The sequence below is a fragment of the Urocitellus parryii genome, chromosome 1 (assembly GCF_045843805.1).
Source record: "Urocitellus parryii isolate mUroPar1 chromosome 1, mUroPar1.hap1, whole genome shotgun sequence".
In the NCBI taxonomy this organism is placed as follows: Eukaryota; Metazoa; Chordata; class Mammalia; order Rodentia; family Sciuridae; genus Urocitellus; species Urocitellus parryii.
In genome coordinates this window covers 258,776,284-258,802,052 of record NC_135531.1, presented here as the reverse complement: position 1 = coordinate 258,802,052, position 25,769 = coordinate 258,776,284, and the positions used below count along the sequence as shown (strand labels likewise).

The following is a 25,769-nucleotide window of genomic DNA, read 5'->3' as shown; positions in this document are numbered from 1 at the left end:
TATGTTGCCCAGTGCCCAAGCTGGTCTTAAATTGGACTCAAGCAATCCTCCTGCCTCAGCCTCCCAAGTAGTTGAGACTACACACGCACCACCGTACCTGGTTCAAATCTATCTTTTAATGAACAATTGCAAAAGAGACTGAGAAACAAGGCTTGGATATAGACCAATATTATGGTTGTTGGTAAACACAACTTTTTAACTCATGAGTGTTCAAAGGAATAAAGGGGGGAAATATGAATTTAGGATCAGATCTAAATGGTTCCTTTTTTGTGGTCTATAAAGATTATTGAATAATTTATCCCTAGCAAATAGATCTACTAAAAGAAAAGCACCATGTAGCAACTTTATAAACAATGTAACAATTTCAAGCTATTGACCTCAACATACTCTGAGAACACCTTTATCCTTTGTAAGAAATATCCTAACCTAAACTGTAAACCAGGCAAAACTCATCTTGCAAAGCATCACAGATGGTTTACACCAACTTCTTGCTTCCTTGACTCTACTCCACATACCAAACAAGCAAACAAACAAAAAATCAAATTTAAATCTCTTCTCAGAAACCAGAACCTATAAACATAATCACAAGGAATAAATGACTGTACTTAAGGGGTCACTCTATAAAGCAAATGAATGATTCTATGGTCAAAGTGAGTGGCAGTAAGTGGAATTGTAACATTTTACATGAAAAACTAAGAATAAACAGGAGGATACCTCAGCACCTTCTTGCTCTACCTGCGATGAAAGCCTCTTCCACAACAGCCTGCTTCACCTCTGTGGCATGTTATTACTGACTTTCCCTTAATGCCTTATCCATAGTTTTTTCCTTGATACCATGCAAATGGCCTTGGTCCAAAACTAGACTGAGACTCAGACCAGGAGACCCATTGTACCCATGGAGCTATATGCATCCTCGAGAAAGTAGATTGCCCAAGTGACTTAGATGTGTGCTTCTTCCTTGATCAGAGACAGTGGAGCAGCACTACAGAGCCTTTGATGAGGAAGTCCACACCTGCCTCATAAAAGGAATCGCACACACATATTACATGTGTGTATGATAAGGTGTGTACTGTGTGATTTATAACATTTCCTATGAGATAGTCTGAAGAATACATTAGTGGGATAATGTTCTTCCATTCCAACATAACATTGTAAATTACCTCGTAATATATAGGAATATTACTTTAAATGCCAATTAGCTTCAAAGAAAGGGCAGTTTATTTCTTTCTATAGCACTGACTTTGGTTATTCTAGAAGAATCTCATTAATAGTTATATGTAACTGTATCCAAAAGCAATTGTAGAACTTTTTCATCTTTTCTTAGATGATTTCACAAGGAAATCACAAATCTGTTCCTATTGCCTGTGATGCTTTTTCATATTTTTGAAACAAATATTTGGTTTTTCACATATTTATATCATGAAACCCAGTTTTATTGTTAATATCTTAAAGATAGGGGCTTGATTTTATAGCTGTTCATCTTGCTGAACCAGGTCTACATAAGGTACTCAAGACATGTTTGCAGACTGTATTTGTTTTGATGCCCACATATGTTTCTGAAATGAATATTAAGGAGCAACAAGAAAAACATTATCAGAAAGGGGACTAAAAACAGCCTATATTCTGCATAAAGGAAAGTTGGGCCTAAACACAATTATGATTGTATATGTATCATAATTTGGTTTCTCCTTATAATAATAAAATCATCACATTGCTATACCATGTAGTTTACACTTTACAATATGACTTCTATCATAAACTCAATGTTATCTGCACAGTGCCTGAAAGTAGCATGTTTCACATGCATAGGATGCATTAATAAAAAGAGAGAGGGAAAGAAAGAAAGACAGACAGACAGAGACAGAGAACAGAGAATTCAAATTGCACAAGTCAATTAGTTTTCAAATCAAAACTAGAATTTAAGCATTGTGACTCAATTTAGTACTTTTTTTTTCTCTAAATGACCATATTTTATACATAAGGATGATTATCTGTGGTAAGGAATTAACAATAATAACTCAAGACATGACTATTGAACATCATTTTGGAATTTTCCAGTTGCTATTTTTTTTTTAATTGTATGACAACTATTTGTTCTACAGACGCAGAGTAACCTGCAATCATGTGAATCCACAGTGAAAACACACTCAATAAGATTGGCATGGAAATGGAAAAGCAACTCTAAGAAAAGGCCTTAAAGGAAGCAAAATCATTCAGAATGGACTCATTGATCTTAAACTGAAGACTAACAACTTTATCTGATGGAACAGGCATTAACTGGTCCTTGGTAAACAACTTATGTCTCTCCTCCGGGAACTGTTCCTCATCAAAACGCATCCCATGAACTAGAAAGAAACTGTTTATAGTGTGTCTAGATGACCAATTAAAACATTCTGCAAAATATTTATGAAAGGCCACCTTGATAGCTAATATGTGGCTGGTACATGTTACCAAGTAAAGTTTTCAATACAGCCAGAATGCTTAGAAAGAAAGAGAATTTTACATGAAAATAATCACTTAATGCCAAGGCCTCAAGAATATAAGGCTGGACTGATTTTCTTTTAGAGTTTCACTACAAAATTAGGCAACAGAAGACACTGGCAGAAATTTCTCCTAGGGGAAATACAATATAAATCTAGAGACATGAATACAGATATACATAAAATGCATTATATATATATATATATATATATATATATATATATATATATATATATATAAACTTTTTTTTACCTCCTGATGGTAGATGTCTAGGATTCTCTCCAAAGACAACTCTTCAAAGTACAGTTTGTCACACTCATCGAAGTCAGTGCTCACAGTCTCTGGATTGCAATTCACCACCACTGTCTTCTTGCCAAGCTGACGCAGTGTTCGGATACTGGAGACAGCACACCAATCAAATTCCACGCTGCTGCCTGCAGAGGCAACAAGATGGGCAAAAGGGGTGAGAGAAGCATGAAGTTGCAGCACAAAGAGAAGCAGAAAAATAAATCACCAGTCAGTCCAAGCTAAGGTAGCCAATGCCTTTCAATTTTTCAAACTGCAAAATATAAATTTCAGACCTATGAGGTACACTATATTCGCAGTAGGAAAACCAAGCACTAATTAAACAATCATGAAAATTTTGGCTTGTTTTATATCCAGAATTCTACAATTGATGATCTCCATATTTGAGGAGCTCGATGTTAATAGGAGATAGTTTCAATGGTAAAAATAACCCTCATGTTCTGAAAAGAAATGTAAAATGAACACAATCGCCTCAATACACAAAAAGAGTTAAGCCAATGATCAGAATACTTGTACGTTTGCTTCAGTTTTTCCACTTAATCCACTATTTGAGGGCTAAACCAAATAATCCCTGAGTATCTTGCTGATCTGACATATCTTGATTGATTAGAAAGTCCTGTCCTTTCTGAGCATATCCTTTTAAGCCTGGCAAGGCCACCCCATGCAGAGTGAGTGACCTTCTGTGAAGCAATCTGAAATATAATAATGGTCTAACAGCCTCAAATATCACCTCTGCTGGGATGCCATAGAACTGAAAGTCCTGGTACTTGTCCTAATTCTTTGTATTAATACATTGTCTCCTAAAAAGTCTTGTCAAACTACAGTGTTCCAATACAGTAATACATTAATTCTCACTATAGAGCAAGTATGTACTTGATTATCAGCTTAGCTAGTCTTGCTAGACACTAAGGTTAATGCATAATTGTTGGATAAATTAGGTTAAATTTTAAAACAAAAAAAAAAGGTCCAGAGAGGTGAAAAGTTTAGGCCATTTACCTATAAGATAACTGCTATGGGTAGAATGAATCAAAATTCAGATTTGTGTGTCAGAAAGTTAATTCCTAATGCAACAGTGTTGGGAAAGTGAAACCTTTTGAGATGTGTTTAGGTGGAGACCTCATGAATAGATTAATGCTATTATAAAAGGCCTCAAGAGAGAGTTTGTCCTTCATGTTCTTTTTGCTTTTGCCATTGAGGAAAGCATTTTTTTCCAAAGGACACAGGTATTTAGGATGTGATCATGGAAGCAGAGATCTAATTCTCACCAAATAACTGAAGGGGCTGATTCCTTGATCTTGAACTTTCTACCCTCCAGAATTGTGAGAAATAAATTTCTGTTCTTTATAAATTACTCAGTCTCGGGTATTTTGTTGTAGCAGCAGAAATGGAACTAAGACAATAATAGAGTGAGTAAAAAAAAAAAAAAAACAGTTTTGGCCTATGTCAGATTTGGCCAAAGATTGGTAAACTAGAATACCCTGAAGAATTAATTAATTATAAAAACTCAAACTGTACTTAAAGAAATAGTAAGACTACATGTATTTAAATTGTGTATTTTATCATTTCCATATCAGAATGCCTTTCAGGGACTAAATATGAAATGCAGTTGTTGGTTAACATCCTGCCCACATAATATACACCTTGTGTAATAGATTTGGAGTGGTTATTAAACATCTAATTGACTAGAGAGGAAATGTCACCATCTCTGGTGAGTTTGTTTTAATTGGATTTTATAAATCTCCACCTGCCAACGAGACAAACTGTGCATTTGATGTATGCATCAAACGTTAACTCAGAGACTGTATAAGTAATGTAATTTCTAGCTGATGTATAATTCTTTGAGGAAAATGTAGATCTTTATGAAAAACTGTTAGAAGAGAAATAGCCAAGTTTAATTCACTCCCCAAATCCAAAGCGGATGTCAATTCAGTTGAAGAGAATGAAAATGATTCAGTAACATGGTAAAATGAAAGGAGATGGAATTTCTAGTTTAAAATCTGTGTTTGAATTCCACTTCTACCACTAAGTAGCTATATAAGTTTGGGTTTTACTTCTCTGAACCTCAATTTCCTAATTTTCAAAATATTTACCCTAACAGCATTTACTGTACACAGTTCTTAGAACAATGGAATTAACATTAATGAGCACTATATAAGCTGTGAAGTTGTATATACATATGTCATCACTTTACCAATGTGATATGGACCACAGCCCAGCACCATCATTCCATGTTCATCAAAATTGATATCATGCTCCTGAGGATAGAAAACAACAGAAAATATAGAAGTTATTATGTTATTCTTCCATTTAATTCAACTATTTGTCCTGTCTTTTAAATGTGTCTTTCTCATTCTTTATTTTGTTCACATGAATCCTCTATTAGTCTCTGGGAACCCAAAGTATGGTGTTCTCCAAGTTACTTTTTCATCAAAAAAAAAAAAAATAGTTGTAGCTAAATATTTGTAAGTGTAAGTCATGAGAACCCAGCATAATGATATGCTTGTGTGACCATTGTCTTTATCATATTTTCACTGTCTTGATTTCATTATCATAAGAGAGTTCTTAACAGACTCTATATCATTGCATATACCTCTGTGAGGCCCTTTTTATTGCCAAGATAAGTAAATAATCAAAGAAGGAAAAAACTATGTATTCCCAATAGTAGACCAGCTACTAAAATTAGAGCTCTCTGCATATGGCAGTTAGGCAGTTCCTACCTGACCATTGTAGGTAACATACAGGTAGTTTGTTACTGATGGGTATTCTGCAGCCAGTGTATCAATCTGAAAGAGAAAAGTAATTTATTAGTTGATTGATTAACATGAATTTTACTCCCTATCTCCATTATAACCTTTTTCACAACTGTGGTTTTATTTTTTTGTATGCTCCATTCATATTTACTTAATGCCTAATGTTGTCAAATATAAAGGCAGGAAAAGCTATGTATAATGTAATTGCTTTCTAATTCTGAATTAAGAGAGAGAGAAAAAAATGATGTGATCTAGTTATCACTTGAGCAATTAACAGTCATATACACCCAGGGGATTGCTGGGTCACTATAGTAGTTCCCATGAGCACAACAAAATGATCATGTAGTTCACTGGTTACCAGGAAGATTTAACCTGTCAGCTATTTAACTGTCTATGAAATCTAAAATCAGAGAAAATGGTCTATATGTAAGGATGCATTTGGTTGCAAATTAATGTGTAGGATTTATATTACCAATGGCACCAAGACATGGACTGACACAAATACTATAAAGCACACACGAGGGATGAGAGACAAGGATCTCATTGAACATATTTGGAAAAAGTAAATCAATTCCACTCTCAAGGACTCAGCTTAGTGAGCAAGAATTTGAGGCCAACAGGGCAAGCTGGCATAAAGCAGGTGAGAAGGAAGAAAGATAACAATTGCTGAGTGGAAAATATTTAGTATCAAGCTTGAGACCTAAGAGTATACATGTGCCCCCTGAGCACACAGAGAAAAGTCAATGATTTTAAAGGGCAAAAACTCGCTGGTGGTACTTTTTAAGTGAACAAATTCCTTCCATTAAAAGCCAAAAAGGCACAGCTATGACTGTTCATGTATGACTGTCATGAATACTAGAGGAACTCATTACACCCAGCCCTATCATGATGCATACTGAATGAACCATAGCAACGGGGGCACCTGAAGTATCATCTTGTAAAATATTTTTGAGCCCAGCCTGGGCAACTTATCAAGACCTTACCTCCAAATTAAATTTCAAAAGAGCTGGGGTGTAGATTGATGGGAGACTCTTGCCTTGCATGTGCAAGACCCTGGGTTCAACCCCCAGTACCACCAAAAAAAAAAAAAAGGTGCCAAAGAAAATAACTATCTTTTCAAAAGGGTCAGCCAGAATGCTAAGGTATTTCAAATCCTAATATTACACTAAGAATTTTTCTTATGACATATATATTTGAACATAGGTCAAAAAGCAAAGGAAATGTCGCTTCTTTTTTATAAATTTATTTAGGTTATAAAAATTAGGTATTCATTCTTTTCTTTACATCTCACTGTTTTCCCTTTTAAGCATAAAATAAAAGTTGAATAAAATTGATGACATCATGAGCATCAATTGGACAAGTAGGATCATTTTTCAAACCCTTCTTTCTTATTGACAATGACTTTTTGAGTGGTGCCTACATTTCACCATGGAAATCCTGGGAAAAAAGAAACTCCCTTACCTGTTTAACCCAAGGGTGGATATTTTTCTTTAATCTCAGCTCCCTTGTCTGAGCCTCAGTCAGTCCTAGACATTTTGAAATCTGCTTGTCCGAGAAGCCAATCTCCTTTGCCTTTCTCAGGGTTTCTTCTGTAATGGATTCACTGGGGTTGAATGTGAACGATTCAAGGTTAGACCAAACACACACACAAAAAAAAACAGTAAACGGTTTAATTCCAAAAGCAACAAAGACTCCTTATTTTCTACCTTCAAACATAGTTCACTCATCTTGTGTTTAAAAAATATACAAATTACCCACTAAGTCGCTCAGTCTCTGTATTCTTCTGCATTGGCAATGATGACCTCTCTGTGCTCTCCTACTTTCATAGCCTATGTGCCCTCTTTTCTGCTTATTTCCTTAAAAAAATAGGTCCTGCATCTAATTTTCATATGAATTTTCTTGTTCAGTAATAGAGACCTCTCTGTCTAAATCCAGAGCCCTTTCTCAATTTTCATTTTCCTCTACCTGTCACCATAGAAGCCTTTTGAAGCTTCGTTCCTTAAAGAGACACCTTCTCTGGCTTCTGTTAAGTTGCTTCCAGCCTACTTTATTGCTCACAACTATTTGCTGTTTGGGGTTTTGGGGTTTTTGTTTCTTGCTTTTCTGATTTTCCCCAAGCTTCTACCCTCTGTAATCTACTTCTCTTTCCCTATACAGTCAGCCACTGTCGTGGCTTGAGTTCAGAGCTGGGTGATGACTCTCAAATCTGTGGCCTCTTCTCCAGTGACTGACTTGTGCTCTAGGTCATCATACATGTGAACTTGAGGAATCATCTTTACCCATGTCCCCGTCTTGCTTCAGACTGAACTGCCTCTCTATAAACTGCCTCTACTTACTAATATCACACACCTTTCTATTTGAGAAAGTAGTTTGTGGCTTTATAATTATTTTCCTTTCAAGCTAGATTGTCTTCTTGTTTTTCTTATGTTCATTTATATCATGTAGAGTTTGAGTTGCTTTTCTTGGGCCGTAAAGCCTTTGACATACCTTTTATCCACCCAACTTCTTCCCAACCCTCAGCTACTCCACAAAGGTCAAATAAAACCAGGTCTCATCCACAGAGTTTCTCAGCTTCCTCTCACCCAATGAGCTCCTTGAGCTTTTCCTGCCTTTTTTGCTTGGAGCTATGAACACAGTCAGAACTATATGGTTTGGCATATCAGCATTACCTAGTATTTATATTATTTCTTAACATTTATTGATCAATCAAATATTCCCTACTAGATTAAAATTCCAAGAGGGCAAAGTATATATTTGATTCATTTTCCAGGTTATTCCCCAAGTCTGGCACATTATCTAGCCCACAGACAACAATCAATAAATATTTACTAAATGAACAAAAGAAATTAAAACTATTTTTTCATTTTACAGAAAAAAACATAGATGTAAATTTGAAATCAACTTGTAGGCAGATTTCAAAATATGCAGAAAAATAATTTGTAAGGTGCTAAGCTACAGAAGAATAAAATACTACTCTAAAACATCTGTAGTCAAATACCTGTGGTTCAACAATTTCAAGCAATAGTCAATACAATAAAATGTAATTATAATAATTCAATAGTTGATACAATGAAACTAAAATATAATAGTTTGTTATCAGAAGACCTAACTTATACTAAACGAAACATTTTTGTGGAATCTATTAATAGAATATTACTGAACTAAGTCTCTTGCATACTTCTCATTCCAAACTTTCATCTTCTTTATTTAATTAATTCATATTCTGAGTTTGGAGGGCAATCAAGCTGCTGTATGTAATGGCTATTTCCTGCCTTTCTTGCATCAGTATTAGTTTGGATTTTTGCAGCTCCAGCTCTTCCTACTCAATTTGCTTGTTCTATTACATAATTCCCTTCTGTCTCAAATCAATGCATTATTTCTCCAAATGCATTTAATTTGTTCTTTTTATTCCTACTTTGAGTGTTCACCTTCTCAAGTTTTTGATAAGTGTTCCCTGAGAGAAACACATTTTTCTGTCAAATTCTTGAATACAACCTGATATTATAATTATTTGATTATAACATGTACCATACCCTGGGCTATAAGCTCTAAAACTATTGCTGTCCAATAAGGTAGCCACTAGCCTCAAAAGTTAATCAAGTAAATCTTTTTAAAAACTAAAAATTTAAGTTTACATTCACACTTAGTCACACTACAAATGATTAATAGTCACACGTAGCCAAGAGCTGCTGTATTGGTGTGGCTTACAGAAGATTTTATCATAGAAATTTCTACTGGACAATGCTGCATGAGAAGATACACAACCATATTTGGAACAATGACCTGATCAACTGTGAGTCAAAGCAATTTATGGAGGGATAACCTATGTGGTATAATGTAAAGCCAAAGAAAAGAGATAGCAGTGTGAGTGGTCATACTTGAGAAATACTGTGGCAGTAGAGGAATGCGAACAGAGCCATAAAGAAAGTTCAGCTTTGTATAGATGACAGAGTTGATGAATGCACTATAGGCAAGGGCAACTGTATGCACAAGAATCTGAGGGCATCAATGGACATGGCAGGTATAGGAAATACACCAAGGATTGTAGCTGGAAAAGTGCCTGGGAACGGGATGGTGAGAGTGGAATCTCATTCACTGTCACTCTTTCATTAGCGCTTTAATGTTCAGTGACCATCAGGCCTGTGCTACCTGTGTGGATGATGGGGAGATAAAATATTGAATTCTTACATGGTTAGAGTATATTAGGAGACAGACAGATAGCTATTGATGTGTCTACACTGTGAGAGGGCCGTGAGAGAAACGTAGACAAGATGAGGCTCTGGCTAATCTTCCCATAGGTAAGTTTAAAAATGCTTTATCCAAGAAGTGATTTCTGAGTTTCCAAGGGACTCTGAAGCACCCAAGTTTATGATTACCTTTAGTTTTACCAAAAAATAAAAATAAAAAGGAAGAAAACAACATACAGGAAAGACTTGTTTTTGCTATCTGTTTTAGAAATGTATGTCTCTAATTTCCTTGCCAAGAAGACAATCCTAAACCCATTGCTCATTTGTTTATGTGCAAGTATGCATTTACTCTCAAACTGGAAGTACACAACAACAAGTAGACTATTTTTCAATTAGAACTTTGGATGAGGTTCTTTTGAAAAAAAAAAAACCCTAATTTTGAGTTTTCAAATCTCAAATCATATTAATGTTTACATGCACCGGAAAAGGCTACTTATTTTCTCTGTGTTCTATTAATCTTAAAAACAAAGGAATAAAGTTTGGTTTAGATGGAGAAACAGTACACATGTAACACAGAACATTCTTACCCACAGATATTTTTTCTACTGCTTGCTGAAAAATGTTCCCATTGTGCTGGATAGCAATGAAGAAGAGCAAAGAATAAGTAGATCTTTAATATGACACTGCAAAAACCATCTTTGGCAAAACCCATATCATGTTACTGAAGAGACAACCATTTAACTTAAATGACACACTTCTGATGTAACTATGGACCAGCAGCACCATAAATACAAGTTCTAGTCCAAGGACAAGAGAAGTTACATAGTTTTCTTTAGCTTTTGTGGGATCATGTTTTTCTGTTTGTTATTGTGGGGTTTTATTTTTACTTTTTTTTTTGGTCTGGTTTTGTTTTGTTTTGGTCATTAATGATTTATTTTAACTTCTTCTTATATGAAATACCAAGCAGTTCTTTAAAGGTTGTTACGTGGCTTAAATGGACATTGTAATGATACTAAATAAACATAAAGGGAAAGATTAAATCCTTCATATTTCTATTAAGGACACAATAAACAGTCTTTTCAATTACTTGAACATACATAATTCCTCATTCCTTTTTACAAAAAGAATTCAATAGATTATATATATATATATATATATATATATATATATATATATATATATATAAATCTCTAACAGTCTTCCTCCTCTATCCACAAAATAAAACTTTGACTCCTGTCAGTAAAGAAATGAAAGAAAAGGAGAACAAAGGTAGGGAGGACAGGAGAAAGGAAAGAAAGGTTGATGGACTGTATTGGCCTTCTACATTAAAAAGTGAATTAATTTTGTGCTAAGCTCTGGTGCAAAAAAGAAAATAGCCTTCTGTCACTAAGACTCACTCAGTTATTACTTCTCCCCTGAGAATCCCCTACCCCAGAGAGCTTTCATTAGTTAAAGGGGTTGACTGAGAAGAGTGATAATAACACAAAGTAATGATCATGGTACTTTAGAACAAGGGTGAAGTTATTTCTGCCTGCCCCCTCAAGCACACCAAGTGAGAACCAGAAACAGATACATAAAGTTAGACCTTCACAGTGCATATTTTAAGCTCAATAACTGATTCTTAGAACATTTTCCTGATGAGCCAAAAACTACTTTAACCTTGCCCAGATTTCAAATAGCTAGATCAATAGTAAATATCATATTTTTCAGTGTCTTGAAAATCAGAATGCATTAAATCAAAATGGTATATTACCACATTCATGTTCATCTACCTTGACATGGATGCAAACATTGAAAAAGTACATTCTTACAAAATTCAAAGTGGTATATTTTTTGTAGCATTCCCCTCGTGATCTCTTTGGTTATTAATTTCTACTCTTTAGATGTATTTGTGAAATAACATAAAGCATTCTGGAACCCTCCTTACTGGGAAACTGACATTAATCCTGACCTATCATAGCAATTGCAAAGACAAGTAAGCTCCTTTCCCAAATTGAGTGCTATGTAATTCTGCAGGGTACACCTAACTCTAAAAGAGGAACACATAGACTCCCTCTGTATTTCCCTAATTTGTTTTCTCTTCTGTGTAACACAAGGATGGCTGAAATATCATTATACACAGAAGAAAATGGACTTTATTCCTTACATTCTAATACAAAATTTTATTTTGTGTCCCATTATAATAAAATAAGAGAAGAGACAGTTTGAAGACACCATTCATTAGCTTTGGGCCAGTGATTTAGATAAGGTTAAACCTCCTTAGAGTCAAATTCAAGATGAATAATCTTAAGTGAACATAAAGTTCACTTAACAACGTAGAGATTCAATACCTCCACATCTGCCCATATTCTCCATTTTGTCTGATAAAAAGAACTTCCAACATAGTAAGTTTCTTGTTTTTGTTTTTCAATCAAGCTAAGGAGAACCTTATTTTAGGGAACAAGACTATAACACTTTTATTTTTCTAAAGGAAAATGAATACCTCAATTTGGAACAAACTCAAAACAGAATAATTACTAAAAGAAATATAAATGCCAGATTTATAATTCAAAACTGCTTTTTGAAGCATCAATAGGGAATGCACCATTTATATTATATTGTAAATCAAGGGAGCATTATACCAAACTAGTGATCAAATAAATGGAGCATATTGCATTAAAGCACACAGTTTTAAAATACGTATAATAAATTATCCTTCTGTTATGTAATAAATATTTATATGTCTTATTATTTCATTTAGTTTTACTCTTTTAAACATATGCACATTAAATCCATACTTCAGAACTATATCCTCTAAAATATGCTATATACACTTTTCTTTCCCTACCAGCTTTCCTTGCTTTCAGAGTTCAAGGGCAAATTCTTCAAAGGTTAGACATTCATCACTGTATAATAAAACCGAAACAATGAAACAGAGATACACCAAATGGTTATGATGTTGGTCTTTCCATAATCTTTAGTTCTTCTCTAGTTAGCAGCACAAAATGACAGTGTGAAATTTTTAGAGGGGGTAGAAATGTCTTAAAACCAGGCAATCAGACTTTTACACACTCTGCCTGTAATCTTTTAACTTTAGACAGCATGGCTCAGCTTCTTGCGTGTTCTCTGGTTTATAAACAATACAAGCCTTTCTTCTCTCTCTCTCTCTCTCTCTCTCTCTCTCTCTCTCTCTCTCTCTCTCTCTCTCTGACTTCCAATGTAGATTTTGTTGTTGTTGTTTAAAATTCCACCCTGTCACCTCTGAAACTTCCTCCACTCACACTTATTCTTCAATAATAAATGATAAAAGGAAATGGAATAAATTCCCCTTAATGAGGAAATTTTCACCTGGCACAGAGGAGCTGGGGAAATCTATTAGCCGACTGGAGGAACGCCTGCAGCATTGCAATTACCAGGGGAACCAGCGCACTTCACACAGTCCTCTCTTCCACTTGACTGGCTTTTATCTGATCCACCAACTCACAAGTAATACTAAACAAATTTCCCTCCAGATTGCACAAGCTCTAATGTGAAAATGAGCACTCCACTTGGCCTACAATTATGAGGTGGGCTTGCAATTTATTATCTTCTTTTTCAAAAAAAATCTCCCAAAAGGCAGAACCTGAAAATTCACTAGGTCTGATGCTCAGTAATGACACCTTCTTTAATAAGAAAAGAGGCCTGAGTGAGATGTATGTTCTCTGCCTCACATAGCCCTTACCTCCCTCTCCCTTAAACATTGCATGGCTTCGATGATTATATGTGGCATTTCACAGGTTTCAGACCATGCTACAATCACAGTAATTCCATCAGTTCAGCAGCTATTTGTCTACTCATCCTTTCTTGCAAAGAGATAAGGTATAACCCACTTTCTAGTAGAAATGCAAAAGACATTAGTCAAAAAAATAAGTAATGTTTAGAAAAGCAAATGATAAAAATCTGCACAACTGGGTAAATACTACTTATTTCTCTTAATTTTCAAGAGCATCATAGCTTGGTTCTGGGTAGCAATGAGATCTTTGAAGGAATTAAAGGCCTTGATTTTTTAGTCTACATTTTTACTATTGCATTATAATTATGCATAATAGTAGTATTCATTGTTACATATTTATACATGTGCATGATATAACAATGTAATTTTTTCAAAACCATTCCCCAGTATTTCCCCTTTTTCTCCATGCCTCCTTCTCCCTGGTTCATTTCCTCTGCTCCATTCGAAAGGCCTTATCATTTTATCTCATATACAGGATAAACAATACCTACACCCATGTTCAGGTAAAAGTATGGTAACATGAAAATTATGTACTAGGATCTGAGTCCATTTAGCATCATCAAACAATGCTATAATAATATAAGAATCAGTTTTCAAGAAATGGCATACCTAAAACCATATTTAACCTTCAAGGCTATTAACGACAGTAACAAAATCAAAATGAAAAACAAACCTTATGAAAAGTTCATGTGTGATTTTGCTTTATGCATTTTCATTTGCCTGTAGTCAACTTCAGTTTAAAAATATTGAATGGAAAATTTCAGAAATAAACAGCTTACAAGCTGTCGATATTTTTAAATAAGTAATTTTCAATTTCCTGAATCCTATAGTCATATTTTTTTTTCCTGTGGTGCTAGGGATTGAACCCAGGGCCTTGCACATGCGAGGCAATTGCTCTAACACTGAACTACATCCCCAATTCCGTGTTTATCGTTTTATAAACCATTAATAACCCTAGTAGTCCAAAAATATTGTGACATTATTTTCAATCTGGCAAAGCCATTTATATGCTATTGAATATAATATTATAATTATGTTCTATGAACAAAAAAATACTAATAATGAGGCAAATAACATAGCACAAGTTATTTGCAATTTTGAAGCTTAATAAATCACATTTTATTTATCCATGATTCTTAATTGAAAAGTGCAAGGACTCTTTCTCTGTTCAAGATTTAAGATGGAAACCACCTAACCCAAAGAATAAATTCTGTCTGTTAGTATATAATAGAGTTTTGTCACATTAAAAAAAAAAGTATGCTTCACCCCTTTATGTGTGATTTTGCTTTATGCATTTTCATTTGCCTGTAGTCAACTTTAGTTTAAAAATATTGAATGGAAAATTTCAGAAATAAACAGTTTACAGATTAAAAAAAAAGTATGCTTCTAACCAAATAAGTCTTACCTAATTAGACTGAACTAAAAGGCAAAGTCTAGATATGAAATGTTGTTTGTTATTCTTGATTAATATGTTTATTCACAATTCTAAATCCATCCAATGCATACTTTTCCAAAAATAAAGAGAATGTATTCAGTAAATAAAACCCTGGGATTTTCATGAATATAGATCCAGAATTTAAATCTCAAGATAAAAAGGCACACTTTATAAAGCCTCAGCAGAAAATTGAGACTGAGCATTTTCATGTGTTACATAAATTTATTTTAAAAAGTCCTATATTTTAAAGCCTCCCTACGGTCTTTGTTTAAATCAAGTCATAGCTCCACAGAGTACTTTTCCAAACATCACATTTGTTGTCCCAAGCCATGGATGTATAATATCTGATACATAACTTTCTTTGACTTCTAGAAAGTGGACAAATCCTAGAGTCTGGCTCCAACTCAACTGAGAAAAGAACTTGTCAATTAGGTGAAAGAATAAACACATAAAGTGCTTAGTACAAAAGTCAGCAGGTAATGTGTGCTTCCAGACTGCAGATGCCTAAGGATAAAGACCTAGAGGAAGGAAAAGAGGCAGAGGAGGACAAGAACAGGAGCTCAGCAGAACAAAACTGGCAAGTCACCTAAATTTAGCCCTGCACCTCTGTTCTTTCTCCTCCCTCTCCTGTGTAGCACTCCTGTACCCACACCTCAAGGCAGGGAGTGCCCCCATACTTGTCATTCCTTGCAGATCAGAACTGATCTTTTGGAAAGAATGTGCTCTCAAGCATTTTCTCCACCCTCAGGAGACATGGCTGCCTCCTCTGCTCCTGGAGATGAAATCCCACACTCCATCTCCAAGGTCAGACCCGGGGACTTGCCCCACTACAGGCATCCCAGGTATTAATTAACACGTTAAAAAAAAAATCTGGGATCAGTGACTGCTTGTCTAACTTCTCTAGTTCTTGCTCTGGCAGCCTGTTTTGCCTGAATTTAATTTCCATTCTTTGCTCAGTTGTTTTACTCAGAGCCACATAAACACAGAGGGCAGGGCAGATACACTTTATTCAAAAGAAAAATATGTGTCCATATACATGAATATATATACATGATTTATTATAAATCAAGCAAAATTTTAAGAGGATATCCTATCTGAGGTCTCCATAGCCTCGAAAATTCTGTTTACATTTTCTAAAGGTGACCTGCTTCCTTCCTGCCAGGCTCCCTGTATTTCCCCACTAGAGTTCTGGAAAGGGCACATTCCTCACAATGCTTCTTCTCTAAGTGGGGTCAACAATTCAGGCAGGGAAACATGCAGCTCACAACTTGACAGCTAAGGAGCAACTGATCTCCAACTGTCTGATTTAAAAGTCATATCTCTAAAAAGAAGCTTTTGAAAAGGGTTAGTGACTAGAAGTGAAGGCAGAAGCCCTGAGCAAAATTCCCTGCCTTCCTCTGCCTGGCGTGACATAAGTACGAGACACCTGCCTCAGTGTGACTCAGTTCACCATCCATAAAGATAGAGTGGTATTTTTCACCTGTATTATAATAGAAATGTGCTCTAAAGTCATCAGAAAATGCAAATATTTGTACTATAAATACTCTGGTTTCCCCTAGCCCTTTTTTTGGTTCATCAATTCATATTCTTCAATACAATTGAAAATATTTATGAATATTTCTCACAAAAACTTTTCAGAAAATGCAAAAACTTGAAAACACGGGTACTTTTTTCGGAAAAAGCATACAAAATGCGGGCTTGTTCTCAATAGGCAATAAAGATTTTATAATGCACCTTTGAATAATTTAATGCTTACATGTATATAATCCCTATTTGATAAAACAATTAGCTAAATCCTCTTCAATTAGGAAAAAACTTATTCAGAATATTCCTAGCTAAGAGAATATTATCAGAATATTCCTCTTAAAATGTATAACCACTCACAAAATTAAAACAAAGGAATGCTGATTTATAATATCTTTCAACACAGAGTTAGTTTATACCTTGAACTACATACTTTCCAATCAACAATTCTGTTCATCCCTTTGAGAAACTAGGAATATTTATGAACACTTTGCATTTTTATGAACATTATGCATTTCTTCCTTTGCAATTCCCCCACCTTTGCTATGACTGAGAAATCATGATTTTCACTTTCTTAACAATATTTCTTTCTCTCTTAAAATGGTACATTGCCATATAAATATTGTTGTTACTTTACAATAATTCCCAAGAAGATATATGGTAAATAGAGAAATAGAAAATATGTCTGTTTCAGAATTAACATTGTACCTTAGAATTATGAATTTCATTCTGGACTCAATACAAATTAACAAAATTTCTGATGAGGAAAGACCTAAAAACTAGACCTAAGTAAAAGTATATTAAGACATTATGCTATTTGGGATTTGCCCTAATGGAATTTGCAATTTAATTAAGGGATGATACTTCTAACTATGTAATAATTATAGAACAGTGCAAAGAAATTTTGTGGCTTCAACTCTTAGAAACAATGGCAAATAGGTAGATAACATGTAGTTTCATGGCGGTACTTAAATGCCTTAACTATTTTGTAGTAAGAGTCTTACTTTTATAAAACATATCATAAAGAAAAATATAAGAACAATTTGTCATTTCTTAAATAGGATTCATACAGTTACCTACTTCCACATATTTGGTAGTTTGAATCTCCTTTTCCACTCATACCTTCCTATAATCAAATTTGAATTTGATAGACTCATCTAATTCTCTTCTCTAAGCCATACAATACTGTTCTTCCTATTTTATTTATTTTATAGGAAATTCTCTCTTTCCTTTGCTCCCATGACAGGATAACATATTGAAGAAAAGAATGCTTCCCTTGGACTCAGAAAGTCCTAAAACCAAATCCTGGCTCCAACATGTACTACCTGTGAAACACTGGAAAGTTTACTTAACATCATAAGCCATCATTTCTGCCATGAAATATGGGGTAGGGACACACAAATTCCTAGAAACTTTTATGTTGAGATTAATACTTGATACATGTGCAAAAGCCAGTCTTCTTTTTAACCTTGGTTCACCTTTCATTTCTTTGTGTCTCTGTTTCTTACATGTCCATTAATGCATCCTGTCTATGCATAGCTATTAGTATAAGAGTTTAAACCCATTGAAGGCAAATTAATGACCAAGAATTATTTGTGAACAAAGGGTATATACCCGATACAATGCCTTGTACACAATGAGTACCCAACAAATATTAATAATTGACTAGCTAAATATCATATGGTCATGTAGCTCCTAATAAAGAGAAATACCATCATGTAAATGAATCACTCATCATGTTAAGATTAGAGATAATTTAATAATTACTGTCTATTAATAGATACATACACATTATAAACATGTAATTATCTTAAGGCAACTGAAGATTTTTGTAGCTGTCAAACATAAGAATTAATATATAGAAAATTAAAAATACACATTTTGTGAATAATCTAGATATCACACTGAAAATCTCTTAAGTAAAACATTAATCTTGTCTGTATCAGAATCATACTCTTTCACACTATCAACAATTCAAAATTACTTGTCAAAACTATAAAAAACATTTTAAAAATAAATAAAGTATCTCAGAATACTAAATATTTGATTAGATATAACAAAATAAAATTTTATGTTATATCTAATTTAATAAATCATTAGTTTAAAAAATTAACGAAATCTTATCAAATCATTATATCACCTTAAATATCCTATCATATGGAACATAAAACGAAATTAAAAATAAAACATGTTTTGACATTAATTCACAGAGGCATAAAATTTCACATAGTAATACTCCTCTTTTGCGGAGGGAAAAAATAACATGTTTGTGTAAGCCTGAATTTTTAGTTTTCTTTAAGAGCTTTAATAAGTAGATTACAGTATAAGTACAACCAGAGGATGGTAATATATAGTAACTGGTGGGACTGTTTTCCTTTAATGTAAAATACTTTACATGCAGTACATTATATATTCAGCTATTTGTATGTAAGCCCAGCAAAATAAGAAGGGAGTTGTTTGGGGTTGTTTTATCTTGTTTTGTTTTTGCTTTTTAATAAAGTGAAAATGAGACTTAAAAATACAGTGTGAGTTGGTAGTGAAACTAACAGACATAAGACCATTTCTGCACATCAAACCAAGAAGACTCCACTAAAGTGTCACAGGATCTCCATTCCCATTTCTATATCCAAAAAGACAAATGGTATCATAAGCATGACATACTAAAGAGTCATAAAAGTTATCATATGTGACTGTTATAATTGTATATACACACATATTTTTCTAATTTACTTTCATACTTAATAAGGCTAAAGTTGTTAACTTTTTCTATAAGAAATTACAAATAACCACCAGAAAGTAAAGGGCTGACCACTCTCTTTCTTACATCTAACAACTCTTAGGTGACAATTTTCTCCTGGAAACTTCAATCAAATATAAGCACAAAACGTTCTTGTCTGATTTTGCCATGCTTCGTGAGCAAGTTAAATAAAAAGTCAATAGAACTACCGTGTGTAGGAGAGGACGTTCAAAGGGAGTGTTCCAGCTAAGGTGACACCTGCATTATTACATCTGCCAGAAGTTTGTGGCTGCAGGGAAATGGCCAACTTTACTGAGCTCAATTTAGCACTTGAATGCCCAAGTGGAACTCGCCAGGCTTGCCCTAGATTGTTTTCCTAAGCAATAGGCATGCCTATGATTTTCAGCACTCACCAATGGGCATAGTTTATCACACTGAACACAGTGATGTTCAGATGAAAATCAGATCCTTCAAAACCACACTTTATTCTTTCTTACTACATTAACTATAGCAGTAACTGCCAGTGAAGGGGGAAGAAAATATTATCAAAATTTAACAAAAATAAAACCCATGAAATCTATAGAATATTGGATAAAAGAAATTTCTGCATAATTTATACCCAAACCCATTAATTATGTCAATAATTAATAGAGAAATCCAAACCTTAGCTTCCAAACTTATGTGCTATAAACTTCATTTCATTGGTTCTGTGCCCTAGTTTTGAACATCTAAAATGGGTGAAAACAGATTCTTTTTAAACAGTCATCTACAAAAATACCAATATAAATAGCAGCATTGTGAATAAAAAACAGAGAGCAAAATGGACCGTTCCAGGAAAATTGCCCAAATTAAATGGAATGCAAAAGAAGAAACAATCATCACAAATGGCAGAAAATCTTCCATTTGGTAATTTAACATCAGAGGCTGGCTGTCTTTAAGCTAATCACTGGAAGGATTCAAAACTTAATGCAGCTTAGTTTTAGCTAGTAAAAGAGAAAAATTCTACAAGTTAGGCAGGTATAATAACATCCTTGAGCTGAATGTATCAGTCAGAAATAGCTAAAGAACCCAAAAACCAAAATAAAATAATTAATTTTAGAATAGCAGGCAAAGGATTTAACAGATGTTCAAAGCTAGCAATTAGTACTCTCACAATTTTTTCTTGCCTCTGTGTGTGTGTTGTGTATGTGTGTGTGTGTGTTTAACAGAATGGTTATCTTTCAATCTAAACTTTCTACTCCAAATTGATATTATAAATAAAAATGGAGTGTAAGTTTCTGAAGTCCTATTATAGACCACACCCTTCCTTCCTTATAGCACTAGCAATCCAACTGAGAAATCTTACACTTGTGCTTTTCTATTTATTATGAATATAGTTAAAATATTTATTCTGTGTGCTGGGTCCAAAGTGATAGGACTATCAGCCTTTTATTGACTGCTGTTACTATACTGGAAGTGCCTTTTATGTGTCATCTGGTTTCTTCCGGATGTTATCAAATTTGCCTTTCCTTACCAATACCATATATTTTGTGTCTGTATACATATATAGGCACAGTTACATACTTAACATATCAAATATTAGAGGTTAAATATCAAATGTTCCAGGTTCTTGAGTCCTACTCAGATTTGATCTCAATTTTGTCATTTATTAGTATGTGATACAGAAGAAGCTGCTGAATTTATCAGTCATATTAAGAAATTGCAAACTTAACGCTGTGGAAATATTGAACAAAATAGTGTGGTTGACACAGTACCTGATAGATAGTCCAAAAATTCAGTAATTATTATCTTACATTTAGAAGATATTCAGAATTACTGAATTGAATCAAAACTCAAGTTTCTATATTAACAGAGTTCTAAATCCATCCTGTTGTTACTACAGAGAATAAGCTATATCAGGAGAACCTAGTTAATGAAGACATTTGAAACATGTATTTGATAAGTGATACCTGTACTTCCGTTCTCCAAACTGGGGTTTTTTGCAAGACTAAGATTAAGTCTGTGTGGTAGTGGAGAAAAGGACTATAGGAAATATTTTTATAATTGTTAATATCTCAAAATTAGCATAGTTTTCTTTAAGTGAGTATTTTTGGAAATGTTATACAGGAGAAGCATAAGGTATAGAAGTCAGGGCTGGAAGGATGAGTGAGTACAGGAAAGACACACAGACTTGAGTTTGGACAGTTAAGCAGTGAAGACCAATGGATAGAGCTCATGTACATGTTGCAGTTTCACTAAAAATTCTGATAATCTTTCTCAAACTCCTTGCTGGATGATCTGTTAATGTGAAGTTAATACATCTTCAGTAAACATTAATCATCTAAATTCCAGTGTATATGCATGAAAAATTGGAATCCTGCATGACACAATTCACACCAAGTTGAGTAAAGAGAAACTTCCGAACCTTAAAGAAGTCAACTGTAAATGTTATCATCCTGGTTGATTAATGCCACTATACTAGCTTATAAATTTGGGGGACTACCTAGAATGGTCAACTTGTCTAGCTTGCCTTTGGGCAACAATAAACAATTTAAGAGGAAAATTAAAAAGTCAATGAACTCAAGTGGGAAAGAGAATTTTTTTTTCCTGAAGCTGTCTGAATAATGATTATCCCCTAAATTTTAAAAATGGATATTGCTCTGAAGGTCTTATAAGGGCTGCCATTGCTCAGCTCCTGGACTGGAGACTACAAACTGAATTCTGGTGTGGGTTCAGAACCAGGATACTAAGTTAATTATAATATTGCCTACCTATCTTGACCAATCACTCTGAAGAAGATTGGGGTTTCATTATATGTTTATCTCCATCCTTCCAGGAAATGAATCTTTTACTATAATTTCCACTTTTTTTACAAGCATAGAAATTAGTCATTTCCATAATGCCTACCTTGCAATAATCATTGTTTTATTTGTCCTATATCTGTCTATGGACATTCACATATATTCTAAATATGAGACTATATTCATTTGGCAGTCAAATTCTAGACTTCATTTCAGATGATTATATGTAAATACAAGTCACAGATTGACCATCAGTGCAAGTGATATTCTCATCCTCTCCTGAAGAATGTTTATTGGATTTTAGAAGAACTTGACATGACTAACAATTGCAGAGTGAGAATTTTGGTTCATTAGCATAACAGAGTGCTATTAATCTTTTGATAATAGTCTTTGTATCACTAGTTTTCGTTGCTTCCTTATAAAAATAGGTCTGGCATTAAAACTAGTGGCAATACTTCATAAAGAAATGATACATTTCAAAATAAATAAGTAAATGCAAATTATGACTGGTAAAATGAGTCCTCAAATGCATATATTTGAAGTCATGAAATAATCTTCATAATATAAGTGGTATTTTCATTTTCAGGAGAAAAAAGGCAAAGTCTCAGGCACTCATCATGTGCCAGGACTGCTTTACTATTATAACATTTAAGATTTACAACAAAACTATGAAGTAGACATTATCAGAAAGGAAGTGAAGCAAGAGGAAGGAGGTAATGCGTCCGTGACTCCACAGCAGGCAGGGACCTGCACAATGATCTATCTGGCTCCATTTCCCCTTCCCCTTATGGGTACAAGGAAGGAACTGAACCAATGTCTAGCATTCTATGCTCATCCTCTAACTTTCTTCTCTTCTCCCAGTGAGATCCCCATTGCCTATTTCCCCAGGGATCCATGTGAAAAGTGCAAAAGGACATGGGCACCTTAATACAAGAGTGCCCAACTTTGTTTTCCTTTCAACTTCAGACCCCTATGTGCCACGGTAGGATTGAGACAGCTAGCCTCAGTGGCCATCCATTCTTTCCATTTACCTAACACTTCTAAATAGCAGTCATTATCATAATGCTATGTATGCACCAGTAACTCTCCAAAAAAAGAAAAAAAAATGAAGTCAAGTATCTGTTAGATAATGAATTCAGATATTTACTAATGCCATGGATCATCTATTGACTTTCACTCCAAGTTATTGTCAGCTTTTGTTACATAATAGCATTTTAGCCTCCCTGAATCAAAACAAACTTACACAGCATGTAAATAATTTTTATAATCTTTTACATTATTAAAAGCTCCATATATAAAGTGTTTTAAATGTAGATCATTTTGAAGATACAAGAGAAAGGGCCTTTTTTACAAATAAATTTATGTCAGCAAATGGAAACCAAAAACATCAAATTATCAGCTAATAAATGCAACAGAATGTGGAAGTCAGAAAGATATTATAAGTGATCTATGACAGTGAACTATTCTAATCCTCCAAGGACCTTTTTTACTATCAATATATGCTTATTTGTGCTTAGTTAGTATCTCAACCTGCCTTCTAGATGTAACAAAAACTATTTAATTAAAACATTAAATTTGTCCAAAAATAAGAATATACATCAAGTGGAAATTAAATCACGATAACATCTGCTCTTTTCCACCCCAAGTCTCTTGCACTGTTACATCTGGCACTCTGTAAGTTTCTAGCACCCTCATGTGGTTTAATTGGAGTGATTTCATAGGCATTTGAAATCAGGTTCCTTAAATTGAACAGTAGAACAGGCTATAATTCAACATGGAAGTTCTGCTGGCAGCATAAACCAGAAAAGGAAAACTTAAGTCAGCAAAACTCTAAGATGAATGTATAGGCTCAATTCCTAACTTATTTGCTATATACTGCTCATTTTATGTGATCTCTAGAAAGGATGATTTACAGGCAACTATAGCTAGTTTCATCTCTGTCAGATAGGAATCCCCAATGTTCAAAATCAAGCATTTGACATGGGAAATTGTGGAATAAAGAAATACCTAATTTTGCTTAAAAGTAAAAGCAGGTGTTTTTATTTCTCAGATAGTGTACATCTCAATGAAGCCAATACAGCAACCCAACTATTTTTGTAGTTGCTAAATAGATGAGTCACCCAGGCTATCAGAACTTCCACTGTCCTCAACAACATTGTAACTAATTAAACTTTCTACATTTTCATAAATCATTTGAGAAAAATTCAAATGCAAAAAAAAAAATTCCTTCTCTAAACATATCCCTAAGCTGGTTCTTTTCAAAAAGAGATTATCTTAGAGACCTCTTAGAGGGGAGAAACTAAAGAAGACCATACTGTCTGTTCTTAATTTGGAAATGAATGCCCCTCTTATCAAAGATATATGTTTGAAACATATCCAAGATGTCATAAGCTTGAGATGCCCCAGCAAGCAGTCTTCCCATGAAAAAATTTAAAGTAGATTTTAAAGTACTGACATTATTAGAATATTCTCAACATGAAATAAAATTTTAAAATAATTGGTTATGAAGGAGATAAAAATGTAAATGAGGAAGAGGTAAGGAGTCTATCAACAGAAACTTGCATGTGGCTTATTTGTATGCTGAACTAGACATTCCACAGTTAAAAACATCAGTAGGATACGAGATGAAGGCATTTTCTCATCAATATATAGCAAATGCATAAGTTGATATCAAAAAGTAAAAGTAGGGGCTGGGTTTGATATCAAAAAGTAAAAGTAGCTCAGTGTTAGCTCACTTGTCTAGCATGTGTGAGGCACTGGTTCAATTCTCAGCACCACATATGAATAAATGAATAAAATAAAGGTTCATCAACAACTAAAAAACTACTTTAAAAAAGAAAATGTAGCCTTCATATCTTGAAAGAATTTATAAAAAGTAGGACTAATATTCATTTAATTGCTGATTAATAAAATTTAAATCTGCATAAGGTTTGGTAATTAAATAACACATTCAGTACTCACTTTGGCAGCATATATACTAAAATTGGAATGATACAGAGAAGATTAGCATGGCCCCTGCACAAGGATGGCACACAAATTCATGAAATATTCTATATTAATAAATAAATAAATAACACAATCATACATGTAACTGATTTTTGTAAATTTAAAGGACCTAATAAAATCATCACATATGTGCTAACAAGAGTGGAGGTAGAAAATGACTAAAAATATTAACATAAATCTTTCAAAAAATAATATCTGAAAATTTCCTACTTATCTTCTGGCTATGGCTATTATTTTCCAATGTCAGTACTACTTATCTCATTGAAGCAGAATTTTGGCCAAATGCGTAAGAGTAAGAAGACTATTCAGAAACTGTATAGAAGCCCTGTGGAGGGAATCAGAGCAAGACTGGCTTACCTGTTGAGCCCTTTCAGTGTCTTTTGCATGTTTAAAATGTCACGCATCTTGAACAAAAACCACTTATCAATGGATGTGAGCTTCTCTATCTCATCAAGGGACATGTTGTCTTCCAAGGCCTGCCAGAAGGAGAAGAGACACTTTTTTTGGCAAACATTTATAAATGTCTTATTTGGTTGGAAATAGAGAGCAAACCATTCCTGTCTGTGTTGTTTAGAGAGCCGGAGGCTAACCACCTAGATATGAAGCATGAAACTGACCTCATTGACATTCCTTCCAATAAACCTAAAGATGCTGCCAACTACATCTATGGAGAGCAGACAGAGCAGATGCCTGCCTTGAGCTGTTACAGTGGTGTGTGCTAAGGGCAGTCACCCTAACAAATTCTGGCTCCATATCCTCTTAATTTCGAATGGGTTACCAATTATGTATGTTCCAAGTTTGGTACAACTCTT

The 25,769-nt window shown here is 34.1% G+C and overlaps 1 protein-coding gene and 1 non-coding gene across 2 annotated transcripts in view; one reads left to right on the top strand and one right to left on the bottom strand.

Annotated features, from left to right (window-relative positions):
• Window positions 1–25,769, bottom strand: part of Cps1 (carbamoyl-phosphate synthase 1) — a 115,710-nt gene that overhangs the window by 34,804 nt on the left and 55,137 nt on the right. Inside the window, exons 21-25 of the mRNA XM_026403348.2 lie at window positions 25,315–25,433; window positions 6,999–7,140; window positions 5,505–5,570; window positions 4,979–5,042; window positions 2,734–2,915 (exon numbers count right to left, since the gene is read on the bottom strand). Coding sequence (XP_026259133.1) covers window positions 2,734–2,915; window positions 4,979–5,042; window positions 5,505–5,570; window positions 6,999–7,140; window positions 25,315–25,433 — 573 coding nt within the window. The remainder of the gene's footprint in view (window positions 1–2,733; window positions 2,916–4,978; window positions 5,043–5,504; window positions 5,571–6,998; window positions 7,141–25,314; window positions 25,434–25,769) is intronic.
• LOC113193047 (U6 spliceosomal RNA) lies at window positions 24,905–25,011 on the top strand. The gene has a single exon (XR_003302094.1). It is a non-coding gene; the product is annotated as a U6 spliceosomal RNA (small nuclear RNA).